General features: G+C 31.4%; 1 protein-coding gene across 8 annotated transcripts in view; it reads right to left on the bottom strand.

Annotated features, from left to right (window-relative positions):
• The window catches only part of PRKACB (protein kinase cAMP-activated catalytic subunit beta), a 172,409-nt gene that overhangs the window by 47,225 nt on the left and 99,290 nt on the right, over positions 1-25,894 (bottom strand). For 2 of the 8 annotated variants that reach the window (XM_017869101.1, XM_017869098.1), the window contains exons 2-5: positions 10,026-10,087; positions 6,995-7,123; positions 5,201-5,299; positions 4,138-4,220 (exon numbers count right to left, since the gene is read on the bottom strand). In XM_017869101.1, the coding sequence (XP_017724590.1) occupies positions 4,138-4,220; positions 5,201-5,299; positions 6,995-7,123; positions 10,026-10,087 (373 nt within the window). Of the gene's footprint in view, positions 1-4,137; positions 4,221-5,200; positions 5,300-6,994; positions 7,124-10,025; positions 10,088-14,220; positions 14,245-15,953; positions 15,978-24,282; positions 24,652-24,873; positions 25,113-25,894 lie in introns of those variants that run through there. The other 6 variants (XM_017869099.1, XM_017869100.1, XM_017869102.1 and 3 more) reach the window with 6 other exon arrangements.

Below are 25,894 nucleotides of genomic sequence, written 5' to 3'. Positions count from 1 at the left end.
CCAGGAAATTTCTCATGCTGTTACTGACAACCATGTATTTCCCTGCTCAAGATAGTCTTCTTCTTGTTCATATTTTTCTATAATACAATGTACACTCTTAACCCTGGACACGTTCTTCCTGTGTCTGATTAAATTCAAGTACTCAATCAACTTTCAGGTGATTGATAATTTCTTTAATGGAACGCTCTAAATGGGAAAAAGAAATACGAAAAAATGAGCATACTGCAGAAGATTTTTCTTTACCATTTTGGTAATTTGTCTAAAAAACTAGATTTTATATTTTATCAAGATAATATCCTATGTTGTCTTTATCAGCTTTTCATTACTCAGAAAACTGAGCTTTAAAATAATAAAAGTTTTACGTTCATATAACTTTCTGTATTATATCTGATGTCTTTTGATTATCACTCTAAATAAATGAATGACTAAATTAAATTAAATAAATGACTATTATTTTACAGTGACCTGTTACTCTGTTTTGACCAAGTGTTTTGAGTCTTTAAAGATGTTTAACAAACTTCCCAAAAATCAAATCCTAAATTAAGTGTTCTTAATCTGGAATTAGCTTTGGGATTTTCCAGCTGGGCCCTTGGAAAACATTAGAAGACATAGAGCTCATCTTGCAGACATATTAAACAATTAGATTTATTTTTAAATTATATGAGACATTGTATAAATGATGTGATACTAGATCTTTTAGTTGCATTTATGGCTATGTTGTTCATATGAATGTTTTAAAAATTATATAAATTCATAGAAATTAATGTTATTCATAATTCTGGTTATTGCCTTAAAATGCTAGATATAATAGAAATAACTAAGTTTACTTGTTAATTGTAAACTTTCATCAGAATTTTACCCATGGCTATTCTAGATTGTTGTCATCCAGAGTTATTATTTTGAATTCTCAAAATTATTTACAATTAGATTCATAGAAAAGACCCCAACAAGTACTCTTAAATACAGGTTTTAATAGCTTTAAGATCACCAGACTAAATAAAAATTTCCAGAACCCTAATAAAAAAAGATGAGTACATGAAAATACTAATAAAGATCAAGCAGAACAAAACTACATGAACTTAAATAATTGATGAAAATAATGTTTTCATAACTTTCATTTAAAACATTGTTAGTTCTTAAATATTTTGGTTTCCAGGTTTAAAAAAATTTATCTCTTAAGCTATTTATAATTTACAGCAATTTGGTAAAGTATATTTTGTAAAAAAAAAGATAAAAGCATTTTTTTTCTCCTTATTAATTCAAAATTGGTTGTAAGTACTTTTATGGGAATATGACTATTTGCATAAGTCTGTAAAAATCTGCTCTCTCTTTATAGCAGAATACAATGGAAAACACTGATTATATTACTAAGGCTCTAACTGAACTGTCATATTTTAAAAGTGCATAAAAGGCCTGACTTCAAGGATTTCTCAGCATTACAATAAGTAAATAAAAACTGTTACTTCCTGGCAGGACCAGGAACCTTAAGACTGTAAGTAAAATCTAAGACTGCCTTGGTTCGGCTTCCTTGCCTCAAGAGGTTTTTAAATCCAAGATTCCTATGTAATCAATGTAGAGAAAAAAGTTGTTTCTAAAGAATAACTTAATATACCTGTTATTAGACTTTAAGTCTGTACATTACTTTTGAGTCTTGTTATCTACTTATGGACTAGACAAGGTCCTCAATTCTTCTAGGTTACTCCAATCGAACTTTCTTCCATAAAATTGTTAAAATGAGAACCACTCTGTTCCTGAAGCCCTGTAAGCTGAAACTATATAAATTTTAAGAAACAAGTCTCATGCCTGATGTATGGGCCACAAAGTAAGTTCATCAAACTGCCCAAAGTCATACTCAGAGACGTTTAAACTGTAAACAAGGCCAAAAAAATTGATGTGTTCCATGGTGTGAACAGCTTTTCTCAAGACATTGGACCAAGACTCCATATTGTAGTGAAACTCTTACCCCTCTTAATGCCTGTCTTTTTCACTTAAACAAATAATATTGTAATTTAAAAATCACAATCAGTAACTGTTATAGGTACTGGTGAGACCTGCTATAGCCATTGACAAAACCTGACTTAAGAAATTATTTCAGTTCATCTAGTCCACAACATTGACAATATCCTTAACACAATTTTTTGTTTAATTTTGCTGGTGGTCCCTCTTGCAAAGTCTGGCATTCTCCGCTTTAGTTCAACTCAGTCATAAAATGTTAGTCAATGGCTATAGTAGGTCTTAACAGTTTCCCCTGGTCCTTTGATTTGTTTAGTTTTTTGCCCTTAAGCCCAGGCTTTAGTTCAAAAGCACTGCACAAATAAATTTTACTATACTGTTAATTTTTTTGTACCATCATTTGTAAGCTTTGTTCTTAGTGCCTATCTAATCTTTGTAAAGGCAGCCATCCCAACAGAATAACATTAACCCAACACTTAAAGATGATTGCTAATACCTATGGAAGTGATAAGAAGGAATTTGATGCTGGACTCCAGACAAAAATCTACTTTGAGAAAAATTTTCCTTCTGGCCTCTTGATTACTTGAACGTGGCCCAGGTCCCTACATAGAACCCCATAATACCTTCTCTCGTATGTGTGACAGAGACAACTAGAACAAGTTCATCCCAGCACCAAGGAATAATTAAGCCTAACTTCAAGATGGTTGATAAGCAATGCTTTCAGAGAAAGATCTTGATCAAAAGGGGAAAATGTGAAAGCTTATTACACAAATTAGTCATTCTCATCATACCCAAATAAATCAGAGTTGAGAGGCCAGGGGAATAAAGCACTCAGGGCACACAGCACCTGCTCCAAGAATTAAGGCCAGGTGTGGTAGCTCACACCTGTAATCCCAGCACTTTGGGAGGTCAAGGAGGGTGGATCACTTGAGATCAGGAGTTCAAGACCAGCCTGGCCAACATGGTGAAACCCTGTCTCTAACAAAAATACGAAAATTAGCTGGATGTGGTGGCGGGCACCTCTAGTTCCAGCTACTCGGGTGACTGCGGCAAGAGAATCACTGGAACCCAGGAGGCAGAGGTTGCAGTAAGTCAAAATGGCACGGCTGTACTCCAGCCTGGGCAACAGAGGGAGACTGTCTCAGAAAAAAAAAAAAAAAAAAAAAAAAAAAAAAAAAAAAAAAAGAATTAAATTTTCCACAAGCCTAGATGCTGAAACTGCCCATTGTAACCTGAAACCAGTTTTCTCTAACAGCTACTGAGACAATCTACTGCAATTCTTAGCGGAGTTGGACCCCCCACCGTCACTCACCAATCAGAGCTTGCCAGCTCCCCAAAACTTAACTAGTGCTAGTAAACTTTGTTTCAAAACAAATAAATATAAAATTTATTTTTATATAACCTCCAACCTTTTCTTTGTTTTGTAGACACATCAGACCACCTAGTCTGTGTATATGCCTCAAACTGCAATTCTTGCTTCCTCAATAAAATGTTGAATTTAGAGATTTGTCTCTACATTTTTGATTTCAACATACTATATTGAATGAAGCTGTATCTGTTTTTTATTTTAGCTTTATTCTATTAGTGATTATTAATGAACAGTAGAAGCTTACAAACTATTACGTACAGGTAAAACTATCAGATTCTACAACCTATTTTAATAACTGTGAGATCTTATTAGTCATAACCTGATGAGGTACAAACTCCTGTTAAATTATGTATGTATTTTAAAAACTAAACTTCGCAAGAACTTTAAGGAGAATTAAATTTGTGAAAAACAAACTTTTATAATCTTATTACCATAATACCATTATTATTATTTCTCTATATATTTATTTTCCATCTTCATTCTTAAAACAATCCTCTGTCCTGGAGTTGTATTATTAATATTTGTTTAATAAATGTTGATATTTTAAATTCAATTAATTTTGCATTTTCTGAAAACTCTTCAAGTAGTGGACCCTCACAATATCTACCAACAGTATAACATTTAAATTGGCTTTGAAGTCCTTTTATTTGAATTTTAAAACTTGTGTATGATGTGGCCTCTTTGTTTCCACCTAATGCTTCATATGGCCAAAATATTAATCGAACAAAATAAGTTTTTGATATTGGCATCAACTTAAAAATCTGGTTAAACAACACAAGCCTATAAAGAATTGAAGAAGACAAAAAGATTGTTACCTGAACCTTCCAATTCTTCTTAGATGTGAAAACATTTCACCCCCAGGGACATATTCCATAACCATGTATAAATTAGAATTATCCTATGAACAAATAAAAAGGAAATACAATTATTCAACTTAGGTCAAAATTATTTCAATATTATACCATGTTGAATTAGAAAAATTTAAAATCTTTCTGACAGATTAATAACTTTGAGAAATAAAGAATAAATGGAACATGCTCTAGTTTTTCTATACAGAGACACTGATATTTTCCCCTCCTAGTTATTTTTGCCACAAATTAGTCTGGGACTTTTGCTCTTCCTTTTCTTGCAGAGAACATCTAGTTCTTGAACAATTAAACACTCAGGCAAAGAAATAATGCTATAATATATGCAAAGGAATAACAAAGTTAAAAAACAATTTGAAAAAGTTAATAAGAATATTTACACTTTATGTATAAAAGATTAATGGTTTTAATATTTTAAATACATAGGTCTTCATTTAATTTAAAGAATAAAGGAGAAAAAAGATTAAAATGTTTCATATGATTAAATATTGCAGAAAGATGCCAGTATCATTCCGAAGAGCTGAAAAGTGGCCAATTTAAATAATAACTCTTATACAATTTTCAGACACTTAAATAATGGAACAAAATTATTCAGCTTTGTATAAGTGAAAAGACTAGAACTCAAATTACTAAGTAAAAGAAGATGAGATAGTGGCAAAAAGGGCTTAATAAAAGTAGAAAATGTGTTGGGTATATGAATTTGCATAAGAATTGTTTAATAAGATATCCCTATGGTTTTTGATAAATGGGAGTAATTCTTTTTGTAATACCATCTCATGAAGAATTGCATGTATCACCTTTGAACAATTTCTCCAGGGAGAATCAAAACCTTTTCAAATGTTACCTAAGTTATAAGCACAATAGGATTTAATTACACAAACTCGAGAGGTATTTGTTTTGTTTATTTATATTCTTTAGGCTTATCATCTGGTTTAGAATCCTATTTATAGTTTCATCTTAAAAAAAGCATATTAGGTTGAAAGTATCTTATTTAGATATTACTAAAATTTACCTTAAAAGCATACTCCAGTCGAACAAGGAAAGGAAAATTCACTGCCTGTAATATTCTTTTCTCATTCAAAGTATGCTCTATTTGCTTCAGTTTAACAACCTGTAATTGAGAGATAAATATTTCTTAATGTATTTAAGTAAAATTAAAAAGTTATCATTTAAAAAATGTAATAAACTTGGATAAGCAAAATTGTTAGAATTGGATACGGAAGAGAATAACAATTACCAACTATTAGGTTGGTGCTTAAGTAATTGTGGTTTTTGCCATTACTTTTAATAACAGGATTCAAACAAAAACCGAATAGAGGATTTAAAACTTGGTCTTAGTAAGATCAACTACAGTTTCAATTAAGAAGTGAGAGCTAAGTAGGAATAAGAAACAAACCCATAAGAAATTACTTTAAAAATCAGTTATGTCAATTATACTTAAATAAACATATATATATATAATTACTTAAAGTAATTTAAAAATTAATGTGAAAATACTAATGTCCTAATCACTCAAAGTCCTCTGTAAAAGCTGGCTCAAGTCTCTGCAATAACTAGATACTGACTTTAAATACTTCAGAAGATGAATAAGAAAATTAAGAATGAAGAGAAAGCCCATAATTGAAAATAGTGAGTAAAATGAACAATTTTCATTTTATAATATCTAAATAAATATAGGTATAAATTCTAAAAATTTATTTTATATCGCTATAGAAGAGGATGCACAAAATATTGGGAAAAAAACTACCTTTTTAACAAAAACTATCTTCGTATCCTAGGTCATTCAGACTTAGGCTTCCTCTAGATTTTTTATTCAATGGAAGGGGAAAGTAATTTATCTTGACTTCACGAAGACTGTAATTCTATTCCATATGTGATTCTATTTTGAATTTTAAAAGTGGTGACCTTAGCAAGACATATAAATAATTTTCTTGTATACGTGTAAATCATTAGAAGGTGGCATACTTTCTTGCTAGAGTCTAATGGCCAATGTGAGGACAGTCACAGAAGTCAAGAAGTTAAACATAAATAAGAAAAGTAATTAAAGATAGCAGCCAGGTATTAATATATAAAATTAGGAGTATACTGATAATATTGAGCAAAAAAATTGAGTAGGAGTCAATCTGTGTTTTAATCTAGGCCTTCTATTTAACTAACTTTCTGACTCTGGAGATGCTTTCAAATCTTTGGGCCTCAGGTTTTCAAAATCTGTAACATGAACTGGTTGGGTCACTACTGTACACATTTCAACTTCTGCAATAGTTAGAAAACAAATTAGTCCATAATTGTCACAATAAATTACAGTTGTCCATCAGTATCCCTGGGGGTTGGTTCCAGAACCTACAGCAGAAACCAAAATGCCCAGGTGCTCAAGTCCCTTATATAAAATGACAGAGGCTTTGCATAAAACCTATACACACTCTCCAGATACTTTAAATCATCTCTAGATTACTTATAATACCTGATATATTTTAAATTCTATGTAAAGGGTTGTTACACTGTATTGTTTAGGGAATAATAATAAGAAACAAAAGTCTGTACATGTTAGGTATAGATGTAATTTTTTCCCCAAATATCTTCAATCTGTGATTGGTTAAATCCATGCATGTGGAACCCATGGATATGGAAAGGCTGAATATATATTAACTATGCATCATATAGTTACAAAAAATAAGAAAAAAAATTAAATTTAATAATAGAATTATTTGAAGGTGTCAGTGGTAAGTCATTATACTGAATCTGTTTAATAGTCTGGCTGATAAAACTAAAGTTTACCCTGAAAGTAAATAACAACAAATACACTCACCTTCTGCTTATCTAAGATCTTCATGGCATAATACTGTTCAGTGGCTTTGTGTTTTACCAACATGACTCTTCCAAATGAACCTGTTCCAAGGGTTTTTTTCCTTTCAAAATCTTCAAGTCCGGCATTATTCTATATGTAAATACATAAATAAAACTTAAAATTCTCATAAAACACTATGGGAATTATAAATGCTTTAATCATACATAATCATAATGGATAATCCCATTTATAACTATCCATTTAAAAGCAATACAAAAAGGCTGTTGAGATTCCAGTTTATCGATTCTATTTTCCCTTTGAATAAGAAGGGATTTAATATCTGAGGACAGAATGTATTGGAAAACAGAGCATAATAGTAATAGGAGGAAATAAGAGCCTCAGCTGAAATATTAAAGATTATATTCTAATATGCATTCCTAGCATTGGACTTTAATCTTAGTACTGAACTTCCGATAAGTGAGTTTCATATTTTAATAATTACAAACTGACCAGAGGCATAATGACAAAGAGTCATAGAAGCCATACAGACTTAATGCACTTGCAAATAACTGTAATGAATAGATAAACTGAGGGATCAGAGCTCTTTCACTAAAGTTACCTGTGAAGAAATCAGTCTTGCTTCATTTCTGTCTTTATATAAGCTTATAGAACAAGACAATAGCAGCATGAGAGAGCCTAGTGGCTTTCTCTCTTTATGTTATAAAACCACAGTATTATCTAAAACAAAAACAATAAGGAAAGAAGAATTCCTCATTCTACAAAGAACCAAAAGCCAGCATCCCAGAACAACAATCAGACTCTTTTTTTTCTTGAATAGATGTTTTGTTATAAGGAAACATCTTTGTTTGGCTTTGACTACAGCACAGAAGCAAATAATTGGAGGCATCAATCTATTAAATTTGTTCCTGCCACAACAAAATGAAAATTATTAGGAACAAATTATGTGTTAAACAGCAACAAGTAGTAATTGCTGACCCATTTGTTTAATAGGTTTCATTGCAAAGAACTCCATGAAAATATCAGAAAAATATTCTGAAGGCCCAGTATATAGTGTTTAGCTTGAGAAAAATGTGATGCAATATGATTCTTTATCCAGTGAGGAATCTGTATAGGTATTACAGTTCACTGTAGTTGGATTTTATCTGTATTTCAAATCAAACCTTGCCTTTTGAGACCCATTTTAGCTTCCTGTTGGATCATTACAGAGAGCAGGCAATTCTGTTTTACTTATAACTTGTTTTCATCACATTTTGATTTCGCAGCTTAAAATTTAAAATAATTTAAAGTAGTTATAAGATTTTTTTATCAACACAAAAAGCCCTTATAATTCTGACTGAATTAATATTTAAGTTTAGGTTTTATCAACATAGGTGGATTAAAATGTTCACCATAGTCCCAACCAAATAATGAAAACAAATTTTATTAACAGACAACAGAATATGTGTTTCTGCTCTTTATGCTTTTTTCATTGCTTTTCTTTGTATTATAAAAATACGTTATCTTCCTTACCTCTCTTATTGTTTCATGTTACACAATGTCTAATATTTTGTAATCACAATGTTTAATCTTTGTGGCTATGTTTTAACTTATAGGTCGTACTCTAAATCTTGGTAGTAATGGCATCTTTAAGAAACATTTACTTAGAAGTCTTCAGTGAGAATATACTTGAGATAAAAACTTTTGAGCTAGGAAGAAAAGACTTTCAAAATTTAATTTTTTTGGTTATAATATTTTTTGTTTTTCCATAAGTTATTGGGGTACAGGTGGTATTTGGTTACATGAGTAAGTTCTTTAATGATGATTTGTGAAATTTTGGTGCATCCATCACTTGAGCATTATACATTGCACCATATTTGTAGTCTTTTATCCCTTACCTCCCTCTCATTCTCCCCGAACCAAGTGCCAAAAGTCCATTATATCATTCTTATGCCTTTGTGTCCTCATGGCTTAGCTCCCACATAACAGTGAGAACATACAATGTTTGGTTTTCCATTCCTGAGTTACTTCACTTAGAATAATAGTCTCCAATCTCATCTAGGTCACTGCAAATGTGTTAATTCATTCTTTTTTATGGCTGCATAGTATTCCATCATAGTTTCTTTATCCATTCGTTGATTGATGGGCATTTGGGTTGGTTCCACAATTTTGTAATTGTGAATTGTGCTACTATAAGCATGCGTGTGCAAATATCTTTTTCAAATAATGACTTCTTTTTTTCTTTTTTTTGGTCTTTATGTTCTCACTCATAAGTGGGAGTTGAACAATGAGAACACATGGACATGGAGGGGAACATCACACACTGGGGCCTGTTGCGGGGTGGGGGGTTAGGGGAGGGATAACATTAGGAGAAATACCTAATGTAGATGATGGGTTGAAGGATGCAGCAACCACCACGGCACGTTTATACCTATGTAACAAACCTGCATGTTCTGCACATGCATCCCAGAACTTGAAGTATAACAAAATTTAATTTACTATTAAAATCCATTCATTGTTTGTAACTCTAAAATGTTATTTTATAAAGTATAGATGGCTTTTATATACAGTTTTTAGATCCTAGTTAAGATCTAAAATGCTTAAATAATATAGAACATACCCCATCAAAATGATGATAAAAAAGATGATAAAAAAGATGCAGGGATGTTGTTGATAGCCAAACTCTATGATTGAGAATTTTAAACTGTACATAAGGACTCTTATTTTTTTAATTAATAAAAATTGTAAGTATGCTATCAAAGGCACAATTCAAAATTAATATATTTGAAAATATTAAGATTTTATAGCAACTTGGAATCAGTATCAAATTTATAATTAGGTATTATACTGGAAATTAGTTCCTTCTGTAATTTAGGTATACATTAAGATATTAATTAATACATCAAAGTATAACTATGGCAAAATTCCCATTTTAAGCTTCTGTTTACTAATACCACACGAAAATTAAAATTTCTGAAGTAATACATTTCTTAGGCAAGAATCATGATTGTATTAACACAAGGTTTTAATTGTAGAAAATCTAAATATTCCTTACCTGAGTTGGATTCTCCCATTTTTTCAAAAAGTCTTCTTTGGCTTTGGCTAGAAACTCTTTCACTGAAAATATACATATAAAAACAAATTTATCTTGTAAGAATATTTACATTATGTATAAGAATATATTGCATGTATTTTCTTGCTTAAAAAAGACATGTCATCTATTGTGATAAAATGTATATTTATCACCATGATACATTAAAGAGCTATTTAGTATCTCTAAGAACCTTCTCAAATCTCTAAGATTCTCTAATATTGCTCTATAAGGAAACCACTTTGATAATTTCAAATGTCATAACAAAAATTCTGTTCCTGAAAACATAGCAGAAAGTAATGTAACAATGTCAGAAATTAATTTACGACAAAATAGTGACTGTAAAAAGGCCATCAGTGATATTAACAGAGCCTTTAGATACAAGAATTTAAAACATCTGGAGAACATTAATCTACTGATTTGTGGAATTTCAAAAATAGTTGATTTTGATAAAGAGTTGTTTCCAGGTGTAAGGATTTATGTTATGTATTAGATTTGTATTCTCTTTACTAATGGCAAAGGGAAAAAATAAAAGCACAGACTAGGACATAAAGGACACCAACAAAGACTTAAAAACAGAACAAAACATCAACAACAAAAAATCCAGTTTAACAATCTTATTCTAAATTTGCAGCATAAACTAAATGTCTGAATACTCAATTTAAAATGTAAACTAAAGTAAAGCAATTCAAAACCAAATGTTTATATATTGATTAATAATGTACGTATAAAACAGCCACATTATTTTATAGAGCTATGGTTTGAAGTTTTAAATTTGTAAATTAAAGGATGAACCAGTTAAAAGTTTCCCCATTTTCAAAAGCTATCTTAGAAAACAACTTCAGGTGTTTAAAACAAATAGGAAAATATTCCAAAGAGATAAAAGAGCATTAACAAAATGTATTGTTGTTCATATCTTTAGGTATAAGAATAAAACCTGACTATACTAGTGAAGGGCTCACAGATTCTTTAAGATTCCCAGTGATACAGTAGTATTGAAGTGAGATAGGTACCTATTTTAAAACATACTTTATTTTTCCTCCTTTATAAATGTCATACCAATGTCATACCTTTGGGAAAACACCGTTACTAACCAAAAAGGCTTTTGGCATTTTAAATGTTTTGAGATTTCAAAATGATGACAGGCACTAAGAGCAGACATTAGTTTTTAAGTAACATTAGAGTATGGATCTCTGAAGACATTATTTTAGTACTTTCTATAAACTATCCTTTGTATTTTACTGTAAAATACTCTCAGAATGCCTATTTTAGAAAACTGAGAAAATAATTTTAAACTTAGAACTTTCCCATTGTAGGAAAATCTCATGCACTTAAATAATGAATCAAAGAATTTCACCTAATCATCCAAATATAATGTAATTCTTCCTGAGGGGTGGATTAAGGGCGGCAAATTTTTCTCTTTTCTTTTTATTACTTAAGACTGGATCTTGCTCTGTCACTCAGGCTGGAGTACAGTGGCATGATCACAGTCCACTAGAGCCTAGACTACTAGGCTCAAGCAATCCTTCTGCCTCAGCCTCCTGAGAAGCTGGGACTACAGATGTGCATCACCATGCCTGGTTAATTTTCTTATTTTTTGTAGAGACGAGGGTCTCACTGTGCTGCTCAGGCTTGTAATGAACTTTTGAGCTCAAGTGAACTTTCTGGCTCAGCCTCCCAAAGTGCTAGGATTACAGGTGTGAGTCACTGTGCCCGGCCAAATTGTTATTTTTTCTTGGAATTTAGGATGGTTCAAGTCATCCTTGCTTCTAAAAATTAAAGTGCTAGTTACAAAAGAAAAAGAGTAGTTTTATAGGTAAGATTTTCTTTTTTTCACATGGAGCAGACATATCTGCACATGGCATTCACTTGGACATGATGGCTATAAATTAAATTAAAAACAATTTATTGCAACATGCACTGTGGCATTTAAGAAAAAACAACTTGTGATTCCCAAAATATACCTCTTGTTTCTTCTGAAAAATATTTTTAGTTATCTTTTATTTATAGAACTTGCACATCAAGTTGCAATATAAACTCTCCAGATGCCTACATGAGTATAAATAATTTAGAGACAAAGAAAAGAGTCAGGGAAGGTAAAAAACACAACCTTAACATCCTGTTTCAGCTTCTCCTGTCACTTTATGTTAAGTGGATCTGGAGTTAAGAAAAAAGTAACTGATCAAAGGAAGGACTGACAGTATTTGTCAAAGATGGTAAGTTGAAAAAAATTTCTTTTCCCTGCCTGGTGATAAGCTAAAAGAAAAATTTCAGGTATTATTTAATTTTATTCACTAATAGAATATGCAAGAAATTCTTTAAAATATTCTCTGTACTCATCAATGTTCCTGAGTTTACTGTCAAATAATACTGTAGAGAGTAAGTAAACATTTTTAAAGGTCTTATGTGAAAATTATCAGAAATGAGTATTAATCAAATATATTACATTTTGTGAATTACTTCAACATATAAAGGGATTGTCTTTTTGAGTACATTAAAGGATGGGCACTAAGTATGATGTTATTAAATAGTTCCATGAGGAAAACCTGTTCCTGAAACATTTTTTCTCATATAACAATATCTACACATACGAAATCTCTAGTTTTTATGTGTACTATGTAGGTGCAAAGATGAACATAGTTAATCTTTGTAAAAATATAAGTTAATCAAAATACATATCTTTTAATAACAAATCTACCAAAAATAAAATATTTCACAATATATTGGATTATGTGTAACCCTAAAACAATAAGCAATCTAAAATCACATGTATTTGCTTTGAATTTTATTACATTTAGATATGGGTGGATGTAGCTTCTAAATGCTTTTCTCTTCTCTGGTAATTTAAATAATTTCTATCCACTGAAATAAAGGGTTGGCAGCTAATTAATAAAATAAGATGTGAGAGAGACAGCCAGATTCAAATACTGCTCTACATTCAACTCAGAATTCCCTATCAAGCATATAGTTTGAAGTTCTCAATTTTTTATTATTTTCTCAATATATTTTTCTCAATATATAATTTCTCAATTATTTATTGTGTTCTAATATATAAGCCATATCTACATTTAACCATTAAAACTATTATGATGGTTTTGGAGCTTGGCACATCTGAGTTAGAATATTCGCTCTAATACTTCCTAACTGTGTGATCATAGGTACCTATCTCCAAAGCATCTAACAGTGATTAGTAACTCTTCTTAAGAAAAAAATACTTCGAAGAATGATTTTTCTGAAATACATTTTATTCTCTATTGGTAAATAATTGAACAAACTAGATGTTACAAAAAAGAGGACGCACAAAAAATTTATTCCCAAAAGTATACATTTTCAATTATATATCTTTTCTGTTTGTATGATTTAAAGAGTCTATCACATTGCATTCTAAAGGAAATGAGCATACCAAAGGAATCTATATGTTCACCCAAGATTTGTTTGCAGGAACATTCACCCACATTCAAGAGATGAAAAAAAAAGAGAGACAATTTTTATGCATTTTCACAAGTTCATAAAACCACAACTTAGTTCTTATCCCCCCTCAAATTTTTGAATGTATTTAGACATAGAATACAGTTTAAAAATCAGATTTTAAAGTTTATTTTAAACATAGGAAAACTGACTGAAAATTCACGCACAGCATAACTTCATCCCATATAATTCAGATAATTCTACTATAAGAATGTTTCATTATTAACATTTAACAAATGTATTTATTAGTTTTTTTGGCTGCTGTGTAAGATAAACTAGGTTACTGCATATGATAAAAAGAGTATGTTATTAGTCATAGTATACCATTATCCAATTCTTGAGTATCATTCATATTTTGTATTAAGAGTTTATAAATCTTTCTTCTACTATTTATCTTTCTTTTACTTTATTACTCTTTATTAATCTTTCTTCTACTACCTTGTACATCTTTTACTGTTTCATGGTGCTATAATTATTCTTTCTAAAATAATCACACAAGAAATTGCAATATAAATCATTTATATAGATAAAACCCAACAAAACTAAACAAACTATTTCCTTCATCAATGAAAATATTTTATTAACTTGATATACTTAAAATGTATAACTTTATAAGGAAAATAAAAACTTGCAAACAATAAATAAAAAATTTTAAAGATAATATTTGTTTTATTAAAAAGTAATTGCCTACCAGATATTTCTGAAGAGGAGCAAGCTTGTGTCCAAAAAATAAATTAGACAATGATTAAATTATATGAATAACATATTAGCATGAAGTCACCAATACGCTTTTTTTCAGAATATCATATACAGAAATAAAATGTTAATGTAGAAATACAATTATTTGATTATCTGTATTCAAATAAGTTATCTTAAAGAGTAAAGAAATAAAAATAAGTAACTACTGTTTAGTGCCAAAATCAATAATCTTCTTATTTTCCTTAAAACAACTAACAAAAACTTTAAGTTCTCACAACAATAGTCCTCATAACAACAATATTAAAAAGCAAGTATTGACATACATATCCTGTAACTATTGCAATACCATCTCTGGAGTTCTGTTATTCAGTCAAAATATACTGTAGGAAAGACATTATGCATTATAACACCTGGTTTCTCCCTTTTGAAAGACTTTAGTATTTTTCAGTCATTCCACTTCCTCAGTGCTGGTTTAACAATCCTTTCAACAATATTTATTGAGCACCATTTAGCGGTGTCAGATTCTGAGCTAGACTCTGAATACTACAAAGAATAAACATATTTCCACTGTTAAGGAAATGAGAAGCTTACATGAATCATCATAATGGAATGTGACAAAGACTACAACAAAGGCAATTATAAGGTGCTGTGAGAGCTGGGAGGGGGAAATTCTTGGACAGTAAGGTAAGGCATAATAGATGACATAGCATTTGTGCTGAATCTTGAAAGATAAAGAACTCCTCTGGCAGATAAAGTTGGGGAAAAAGATCTCCTAGGCTGAGGTGATCTTATATAAATGGCATGGAAGAAAAGCATGGTTTATTCAGGAAACAGCAACTGACTTGTAATAACTGTAGCATTGGGTACATGTAAAACATCAGTGGGAGATGAAGTGCACAGGCACGCAGGTGCCGAATCAGGGAGATATTTTTTGGCATAGTGATGTGCTTTTCAATGCATGGGTAAAACCAGGAGTAAACTGAGTTAGTTCACAGTTGCTAGAGTCTATTTCTCCCTGGAAATAGAAGGCAAGATCTTTTGCTAAGGAAGAGGGGAATCAGATAAAATAATGAGGGATGATGAGAATTAGAGGTCTCAATATGTTAGACCTTGATGGCTATTTTTGTAGGGAATAAGGAACAGGGCTATTAAAAATTTTCTATTAGAGAAAGATAAAATATTAGGAACCACAAACAATAATGTGTTTTAATAGTGTCATTTTGTAATAACAGTTTAAAATTTGTTACTGAGAAGATAATAATTCATGTTCCTTCTACTGTCTTTGTCATTATTTTCATCTCTCTCCTTTACCATAATAAAAGCATTATTCTATTTAATAATTATTTAGTGTGTGCCAGAAAGAACAAAACAGGATGGAAACTAAGGTAAGTTACCTATGCAAATACCAAGTTCTATCATTAAATAACAGAAAAGAACAATTTCTTCCAAAATCTTGCCAAAATCTCTGGAAAGTGTAAATCTAGGGGAATGCATTAGTCTGTCTTCTTCCACCCCTATTCAAACATCTACCTCTTTAGAGCTCTATTTGGTATTTCTAAAAATACTCTCCCCCTTCCCACATACGTACACACTAAAATATTTTCAGTAAACGGAACTATAAAACTCATACAAAACATTCTAATTGCCACAAAATATCTCATAAAATTTAGCTTATGATAATAATCAAAGTTAACAGAATTATTCTGTAAAAAAAGGTTTTCCTACCAGATGCATCTGATGATTTGCGTGCTTGATCAAAAAGAATAAACAGAGATTAAATAACATATAAAATAACATACCTACAAGAAATTACCCATCCATACATGTTCGCTACTATACTGCACATAGAAATAGAATGATATAACAATTGAATATATATACCAAAAATGTTTTATATAAGGATTACAAGAAATTCTTTGGATATCCTTTTTTTAAAACCAACCAAAACTTTTCTCTGGAAATGTGTTAATACATTATCATCTTCTATCCTTTGCAACTGAAGAATAATTGTGTTCACTTTGCTGAAGGGGCACTTGCCTCATCATATTAAACATACTGATTCAAACTAAATTCACTACAACCTTAAAAATGATAGTGGGTATAAAAAACAACTTTAATACTTCAGTTGTAATTGTACAGTTTATTGGATTGGACTATGCCTACTTTTGATTTCTAAGATGATTAATTAGTCTTTCTATAAAGACTAAAGTCACATATATATGATTATTTGCAAGTTTAATAGGCAATGAAAGTTACACTTATTTATTTTACTCTTCTTTCCTCTCTGTGTTTTATTACTTGTTAATTTTTCATCAAGTCTTAGTACAAGGGAACAGCATAATTGACTGACTCACTAAACTGTGAAAATAAAATTTTATTATGGTTTTATATGGAAAATATTAACTTTTAATGAGATATATATTTAAATAATCATTCTAATAGAAATACATTAACTTATTTGACTCGCATCTACATGGATAGATGGATACACTATGAATTCACACAGTGTATTCATTCACAACTAATCATATGTACATGCTTTCTCTCCCAACAGCTCTCTATCTGGGGATGTTGTGGATTTTGTAGGCCATCCATGCCATGTTTGACTAGTGATGTTTCCTATATAATTCTGTAATGAAAACTCAAAGTAAATTTATAGTCATAAAACTAATGACCCAGGCAACCTCTGAAATGCTCCTTGAAGTATATTTTACTTCCTTAATTGTTCAATAAAGCTGTTTCTTGTAGGAGTATTATATCTACTACAATCATATGTCAAGGATTTTCCAGAAAGGCCTGAATTCAAATATTTTGTCTTGTTGCCCGACAATACAGAATTAAGAATGGATTCCTAGATGATAGGGAATGCACAGTATCAACTTTGGCAGTAACAAATGGCTCAATAAATAGTAGCATCAATTTATTGTTCCACCATATCCTTGATGCCCTATATCCACAACAAAATTTGTTAATGTTGGACTTTCCATTTTTTGCTAATCTAACGAGTATAAAACATCATATCTTATTGTTAAAGATTAGGTAAATATCCCTCAGTAGAATTCTATACTTTTTCCCTTAAAGGTCTTATTACACTTTTATTAGATTTATACTAGGTTATTTAGCACTTTGGTTGCTATTGTAAAAGGGAGATTTTAAAAAATTACCTTTTTTGTTTGTTGCTGATGTATAGAACATAGTTGATGTTTATATATTGATTTTCTTTTTTATGTCTGGCAATCTTGCCAGACTCTTATCAATTCTGAAATCACATTGGTAGATTCACTGGGGTCTTCTATGTAACCAATCACAAATCATTTGTGAATAATGACAATTTGGCTCTGTCCACGTTTTTCTTGTTTTACTGCTCGGGTTATGACTAACAGTGCAATGATGTACAGAAACAATGGCAGTGGGCATCCTTTTCCTATTCCCAACTTCAGAGAAAATGTATCTAACTAATTTTCTTTTCCTATACTTGACTTGTAAAACTATCCTAGAATCAACAAACGAATTTAAGAGTGTTTTCTCTTTTTCAATGCACTGGAAAATTTCATACAGGATTGAAATTCTTGTTCTTTGAATGTTTCCTAAAACTTGTATGTAAAACTCTCCAGTCCTAATTTTGTTAAGTTCTGAATAAAGTTTCTGTGGTTCAATTTTTAAAATAGATATAGTTCTAATTAGTCCTTTAAAATATTTTTCCATAAACTAATCTTTGATTCTCATGTATCTTTATTTTCTATTCTACCCACTGATCTTTGCTCATGTCTTTATTAGTTTCTTTCTTCTTTTGATTAACCACGTGGCTTTTTAAACTTGTTTTCTTATATCATGAATGTCTTTCTTTTTCCTAATTTAAGCACTTAAAATTTAACTCTATATCCACTTTGGCTGCACCCCACAAGTTCTGATACATAGTTATACCTTAAATTTACCAGTTAATTCTTTGTAAGTTATTTAAAATTTTTAAATCTCCAAATGTATATATTTGTGTGATTTTTTAAAGCTTTTTATTACTGATTGAACTTAATTACCTTGTGGTAATTAAGTAATTAAGAATTGATATACTGTAGCCTGTATATCATTATTTGAAACTTGTTGAATACGTTTAGTCATATGATTAATTTTGTAAGTATTCTACATATTCCTGTGTATTCTTTAATTACTGGGTAAGAATTCTCTATCTATATCTATAAAATTTCTCCTACATAGGTCAATTTTGTTTTGTATATTTTAAGGCTCTGTTAGAATTATATACATTTTTCCCTCATATTTATTTTTATGTCACTAATTTAATATAGTAGAGATATGTGATAATTTTACTATGTCTACTGACATTATTAGCAGGTTCTAATCCTGTTGTATCTAAATATCATTTGCAGTATGTGTGTAAGTGTGTGTGTGTGTGTCTATTTTTGTTTCTGAATTGTGAACACAAAGTTCAGTGGGGCTTTATCTGCAAGAAACCTGCAGGTCTTGGTCTAAGGATGTGTCCCAGTACAGGGTTTTGTATTAGCTTCTGCCTGGTACAGAGTATATGTTACAAGCCTGCAACTCTTCTGGTAATGTATTTTATTGGTGGTTCCTAGACCACACAATTAATACAGATTAAAAACTGAAACGTGCTTGAGAGGAGGCAGTTGATTAAAAATTCTCAGGAGAGGCATCCTACACATGCACACACATCCCTCCCCTGCTCCCAGGAACCCAAGCCAAGAAACACAAGCTTCCTTATTTTCTCCTTTTGTCAGTGGAGAGGTTTTACTTTCTAATCTAAGCTTTCACTGAGGTTATGATCCTTGCAGGATCCCGGCTTTATACAGGGTGCTAAGAAATCCTAAACTGCATACATTAAACAACCTGTCTTCCATCTCTGTGAGGCCATTTTAAACGAAAGCCCCACCAAGGTCTAAAAATGTCCTCAGGGCAGTTGAAGTATGCTCCCCCTTACAGCTCTGGTTTTCATTTACTACTTCAATTTTTGCACTTTGGGAATTTATTTTAATTCCAATTAAATTAGAATTCACTTAAAGAGTAAATTCAGGTATTCATTTAAAAGGGCACTTGTTACAGTTTATTCAGCATTTCAAGGTGCTGTTGATCTTCAATAATTTCTGCCTGAAAAGATTTTTAAGTTATCTAGTCTCCAATTTTGAATTTTTTTCTTTATAGGACAAGCTTCATGTTAAGATTGTAAGATAAAAAGACACCAGAATGTTTATGGATTTCATTTTTTTTATGCTGGAAATTCCAAATACTCACCAGGATATATTTAGGTACTGGCATCTTTGTTAATCTTGTCAAAGCAAAATGAGGTCTTTCAATTTACAGATTCAGGTTTTTCTTCAACTAACAAGTTTTCCTGAATCATATTTTTTATTATTGCTTCTATTCTATAAATCATATCTGTTCTGTTCTATTGGAATGCTATCCATCCAATTTGTAAAATTTCTTTTATTTTCTTTTAAATTTTTTGTCCTGCTTTTATTTAACATACTTTTCATCTTATAATTTTTATCTTGTCCATTTCCTCTACATTCTATTAGGATCTATCTGGATAGATCTTCACATTATTAATTTACTTTTCTGCAGTGATTATTCTGCTTTTTACTACCTCTAATGCAGCTTTATATTCTGAAAATGCCAGGTTTATTTTCTTATAACTTCTCCCTATCACATCATTATGCTTCTTTTCCATTCCTGCCTCTCAGCCAGTAATCTTTTCATTCTAGGTTCTTGTTTTATCTTTGTTTCATGTCTTAGTTCACTAACTCCATACTCACTTAAAATTTTAAGAATTAACATAGATGGAATCTATAACTTTTTGTTATACTCTCCTACACAAATATTTTCTAAATATAAGTTCATTCTCTACCTCTTGAAGACTGTGACTTTATCGTTTTATGGTGTATAACCTCTTTTATAGGTTCTGCATTGTTGCTTTTCTTGTTTATTCATTCATGAACAATTATAAGCTTTTCAAAACTTTACAAATGCCCCAAATAAGGTAAGTGTTTTTTCTTTGGCCCTTCTCACTTCCTATTTAGGTGCTGCTAGACTAAATCTTCACATCATTTAGTGTATACATATTTTACATTATCAGTTAAGTAATCCAGCGACCTTCATAAATGGGAATGTGGCCAGGACTGTAGGATTCCTTGCTGGTAGTGATGCCTTCTACATCAGGAAAGAGCCTTCTATATTTAAAGAGAGGCTACTTTTCAACTTGAAATGGCCTAATACATTCTTGGTTGTCCCACTATAGCTGTTTTAGAATGAAAGTAATGAGCAGTATTGGATCTTCCACTTATTTTCCTCATCCCTCCAAGTTAGTGAGGGTGAAACTACTGTTTATTTCTTTTCCATGAAGAAAAGCTACTCAAATTAAAACTGTTAATTAGACTTTGGAGTCTGATCATCAAAATCTTGTACATATTTGGGCAAATAACCATCTTTAATTTCAGAAATGATGTACTGCTTTCCCATTTTTTTTTTTTTCTTATAGGATTTTCAGTCAGAATCCAGAAAGGGAAATTAATGAAGTGTTGGTATTCAAGTCTGTATGGTGTTGTAATTCATAGCAGATTCATGCCTTCTTTTTCAGAGATTTGCCCTCAACTACAGCTGGGCCAGGGTTCTCACCCAGGATTTTGAAATAATGATGCTAGTTATATCAATAAGCACATAAACTAGGAAAGCACATAAACTTTGAAACTTTCAGATGACTAAGCTCCACTTTGCACAAGCATCAGAGAAACCTATTCACTACACAGTGAGGATAATAAAGCAAATTCAAGGAAAAAAGTAGACATCATGTGATCTCAGAGAGAAAAACCGAGAAAGGTACTATTATGATTCCAGTCAGCTTTTCAAATCAATTCTCCTCTTTGGGACAGTTCAACTCTACTTTTGCCTTTGAGCTCCATGACATACTCTGCATCCCAATACCTGTATCTTCTTCTGCTTAAGCTTATTTGAGTAAGTTGCTACGTCCTTTAAACAAAAGGGTCTTACAATAGTTTGACTGATTTCTAGAGAGGTTCCTTTAGCATTTCTTTATAGACCTTGTTTGCTTAACAAGAGCAAAACTTCACAAAAGGGTTATGAGTAAGAAAAACATTTAGAAAGTGAAGGCTCTTTTCACACTTATGAGCAATTTTTTTAAATACTAGAAAGATAAAGGTACTGACTGGTACAACTTGGTTTCTTAAGCATTTTATATGACTTTATCCTACAAAGTTGATGAAGGAACAAGTAAATACTATGGTTACTGTATTTTTTGAACCAAAAAAATCAAAACCCACACTGATATTTTTCATTGGCAATGTAAGGAAAGTGTTCAAGTATGTAAAAATGAATTATATTTAGTTTATCATTAATTCTATAAGTATTTATTGGGTTCTTTGCTGTGTTTGGGGTACTGGGGTGACTACTAGAAACATACAATGAATAAGGCACTATCCTTGACTTGAGTTCAACATTTAGAGATTAGAAAGTGACACACAAATTTATAATTTCAATATAATACAATAATTGTTATAGTTTGTAAGTGTGCTTTGGGAGTACAGAGAAATCACCTAATTCTACAGGGTCAGTGTCGGAGATACTAACTGGTTCTCTGAATTTTTATGATAAAGACTATAAATATGGAAAGGTAGCAAGGAATTATATGTAATATAGTATGGCTAGATCAAAACTTGTGAGAGAGATTTTGCAAATAAAACCAGAAAGGTAAGTCATTGATTGCATATGACCTAATAAGGAGTTTAACTTTTATTTTAAAGGCAATAGGGAATAATTGAAAGTTTTCACGTTAGGTTAAAAAATGGGCATATTTCCTTCCATTTTAAAACTTTCAGTGTGGAAAACGGCCTGGAAGATATAAAACTGGAAGCTGGGAGACCAGTGATGCAGTTATTGTAATAGGATTGAGAAGAGATCTAGAAGCCTTCCCAGAGTCAGTAAGACTGGAGAATATTGAGTGATTTCTGATGTAGAATCAATAGAACTTAATGAATGAGTTCATGTCTGAGGGTAAGAAACAAGCTAGAAATGACCAAGGTTTCTGTTTTCACTTCCTGCATGGGCAGTGAGATCATTAACAGATATCAGAGTCAATGAAAATGGAGCAGATTTAGGGATGATAGAAGAAAATCCACTTTTGAACTGAATGTTCAGGTAATGATTGAAAACGTAGGCATGGATGAGATTTTGTGGAGAGAATGTAGCATCAAAAGAAGGCCAAAGATGGATTCTCAGAGAAAACCAACATTTAATTGGCAAAGGATAAAAGGAATAGCCTTATAACGAGAAAAGTACCACGTACACAAAAATACCACATGTGTAGTTACAGACTTAGATTAAAAGGCCTAGCACTTGCTTATTTTTACAAATAAAACCACACTTCACTTTTAATTTTCCATATTTTGAAATGGCTAGGGCATTTAACCATTTATGACATGATTAAAATCAGTTGAAATTGGGCAATCTCGACAAAGTCAGAATGCCTAGCTGTGATTACTATGATTACTGTGGTATAAAATGGCTAGAAGAGAAGGCCAATATAATCAAATATATCAATTACTATCTATAATGCATAGCTTTTTAAAGAAAAATAAAGCAATAGTGAAGCAACAACATTTTTCTTCAGCTAAATCCAATCCATCCTGTTGTAAAACCACCAGAATACCACAGTGGTTACCTAAAGATTCTAGATTATATGCCAAATTTTCAAAGAGAAAATATACATTGGCCTGATTCAAATAAAAATATGTATGATAACCAGGTATATTCAGTTTGATATCCATAGAAATCCTAAGGAATGCTATGTTGATTTTGTAATATTAGTTCAAATTTAGAACAGCAGATCAGAAAGATCTATTTCAGTAACAGGAAAACAACAATCCAGTTAATTCTTAATATTTTGCATGTTAAAATGTCCCTTTAATACCTAGTATTATTCTATAAACAAATATATAACAACGTTTAAGATATATTGTACTGCAGCAAGATAAAGAATGTTTATTGGTTATAATGAGGTGATCTCCAGTTACGAAAGAAAAGGTTCATCAATCTTGAATTCTATCATTATACAGCAAAAATCCACCTTTCAGTTTCTAAATTCCAATTCCAAATCTTTTAAATGCAAATTATAAGACTGTTATATTATCAGAGAAACCATATTCTACTTCTCCTAAAAATATCTGAATCAAAGGTTAACTTCCAAGCATCTTATTCTTTAGTTAAGCAAAAGATGCTAATGAATTATGCTCTAAGCAAATATTTTCACTCTAACAACAGGATATCTATTTTAGCTGCAGGTTTGGCTTGAAGTGACAGCTTTTACCCTGTGATAAACTGCAGTACATACTGTAGTATATTTTCTCAAAAAAACAGTTTTGGAAATATTTAGAAAAAATAAATCACATTACAATAAAAAAGAGACTAGTTGTCACAAGTGTACTTATTCTAAAAAACTATTTCCCCCAAAAACTGTTTATTAAACATTTTAACAAAACCTACAAAACCAAATACTCTAATTATTTCAGCATTAAATCCTTATTTCTCAATAAATTTTAGGTAAAAACAACCAAGACATCAACAAAATTTTGGCAGCATCTTACTTTCAAGATTACTATTTTAAAATCTAATAAAACAATCTAACAAAAATTAGCATTAGGACGACAAAGCTAATCAAAGGAGAGTTAAACTAATTATCTTCAGGATCAGATACTAAAAGAAAATCCTCTCTTATGGTTAGTCTATTTACTAATTTATAACACAATTAATAACAGTGCCCAACAAATACAGTAAATCGAACCATAAAGAAAATCAGAAACTGGTTATTGGTATTGATTATTAATAGCGACATTAATTGTTTACAGTTCTTACTGGTTTTTGAAGGTAATTTACTAAAATGCCTAAGTACAAAAGCATCACTGCAAAATATAATCCACAGTAGCTCTGGCTTTATAGCTGTCCCTTTAAAATAATTTTCCTCTTATAAATTTTTTTTTTAAATAAACAGCTGCAGAGTCTCAGAGAGCATACTTACCACTCATGATGAAAACCAACCTTTCCAAAACATATTGCTCAAAACAACAATCCAACAGCAAAGGGAGTTATGCTAATCTCTAGAGGGAGAAGAACCGATGGTGTAAACACACACACTAGAGCACGCAGCACACAGAAAATGAAAAGAGCTTTCTTTTGTTTTAAAAAGAGAAGCCCCTAGAAACAAAGCATAACTGCCTAGCATGAGATATCACTAGTAAACATCAGATTAATGCCAAAGATGTCTATAACTAGATTGAATTTCTTTCAAGCTAGTTATCCCAGCCTCCTTCATATACCACTAGAACAACTCAAAATGGCAGGGAGAAAATGTTCAAACCAGGATGTATAAGATGTTCTCAATTATATCAGCATGAGTTGTTACCACGGCAACATTAGACCAGAATTATCGGTTCACTTGTATCCAAGGCGTAGCTTTTCTAAAGCTTTAATCAACCAGATAAATAAAATACCTTTTTATTTTAGAGCCACATGATTTTAAATTACCATATTCCTTACATTTAAGCACTAATCCATGCTTTTTATATCTTTCAAAGATATGAAAAAATTGCTGTTTTCTTCAAATACTCACACAATCCCATGTTGAACCTGGCAAGGAGCAAACAGCAGAATGATTGCACCTAAACGTCTTTCAATTACACCAGCTCTTACTGCTAGCTGTGGACCTCGCTGATATTAAAATGCTGTGTGCTGTTGCTAGTGACTATTGGCGATGAATCTTATTGCCCAGATCGCTGATAGCTTTCATTTTTCATGAGCCAGAAAGCTATACTGCAGCACAAATGTTAACTATTTAAACATTCTGTGTTATGGAAGAGACAGGATATAATGCTATATACATATACGTATATCTGCATTTTTAAAGGAGAATCATAGAATAACTTATTTGTAAACTTCCATTAAATTCAGCATTACAAACAGTGTCAGATGCCATCCATGTGGTATTGAAAAGAAAATACTACACAAAAAAGTTACTGGCAATTATTGCAGAAATGTAAAATTCCTCATATCAAATAGGACTCAGATGACAGATTGTATAGCAAGGTGGGCTGATTGGGTAGCATGGCGAACAGATTGTTCTGATTACCAGAGATCCAAAATTTGTACCAAAATGGTACAAAGGATCTATAGAATGCTTCCTTGATAAGTAGAACTTCAGCATGTGAACTTGCCATTTTAACAGCTGCCATGTGAGGCAGGACTTTTGGTGATGTGGAAGTAAGTCAGGAAATCTCCCCAAGAAACAACTATGAAGCTGGACAGAATTATCAAAAACAATGATTTCATGGCTCTAGAAATTGAGCAGTCATAAACAACAAATTGAGAAACATTTATTTGTGAGGAACCACTGAACTCTGCCTAAACAGTGGGAGTCAGAGATGTTCTTGCCTGGGGCTGCTCCCACTCCTTTATAGCTCAGTCAGGACAGTACTTCTACCAGGGTAGGGCTGGTCATGAAAACTAGCAGCTTCACTTCTGGAAGGGGCTGACACGAGAGGGGGCTGATTTGATTTGGAGTGGAGGCCAAAAAACCCATTAGTGATACTGTCAACGAAGAATGCAAACTGAAAGAAATTAATAAGGAAAGTGCC

This window comes from Rhinopithecus bieti, unplaced genomic scaffold, assembly GCF_001698545.2.
Source record: "Rhinopithecus bieti isolate Rb0 unplaced genomic scaffold, ASM169854v2 scaffold_4600, whole genome shotgun sequence".
Classification (NCBI taxonomy): Eukaryota; Metazoa; Chordata; class Mammalia; order Primates; family Cercopithecidae; genus Rhinopithecus; species Rhinopithecus bieti.
The sequence above is the reverse complement of the archived record's forward strand: the minus strand, read 5'-3'. Positions and strand labels throughout refer to the sequence as shown.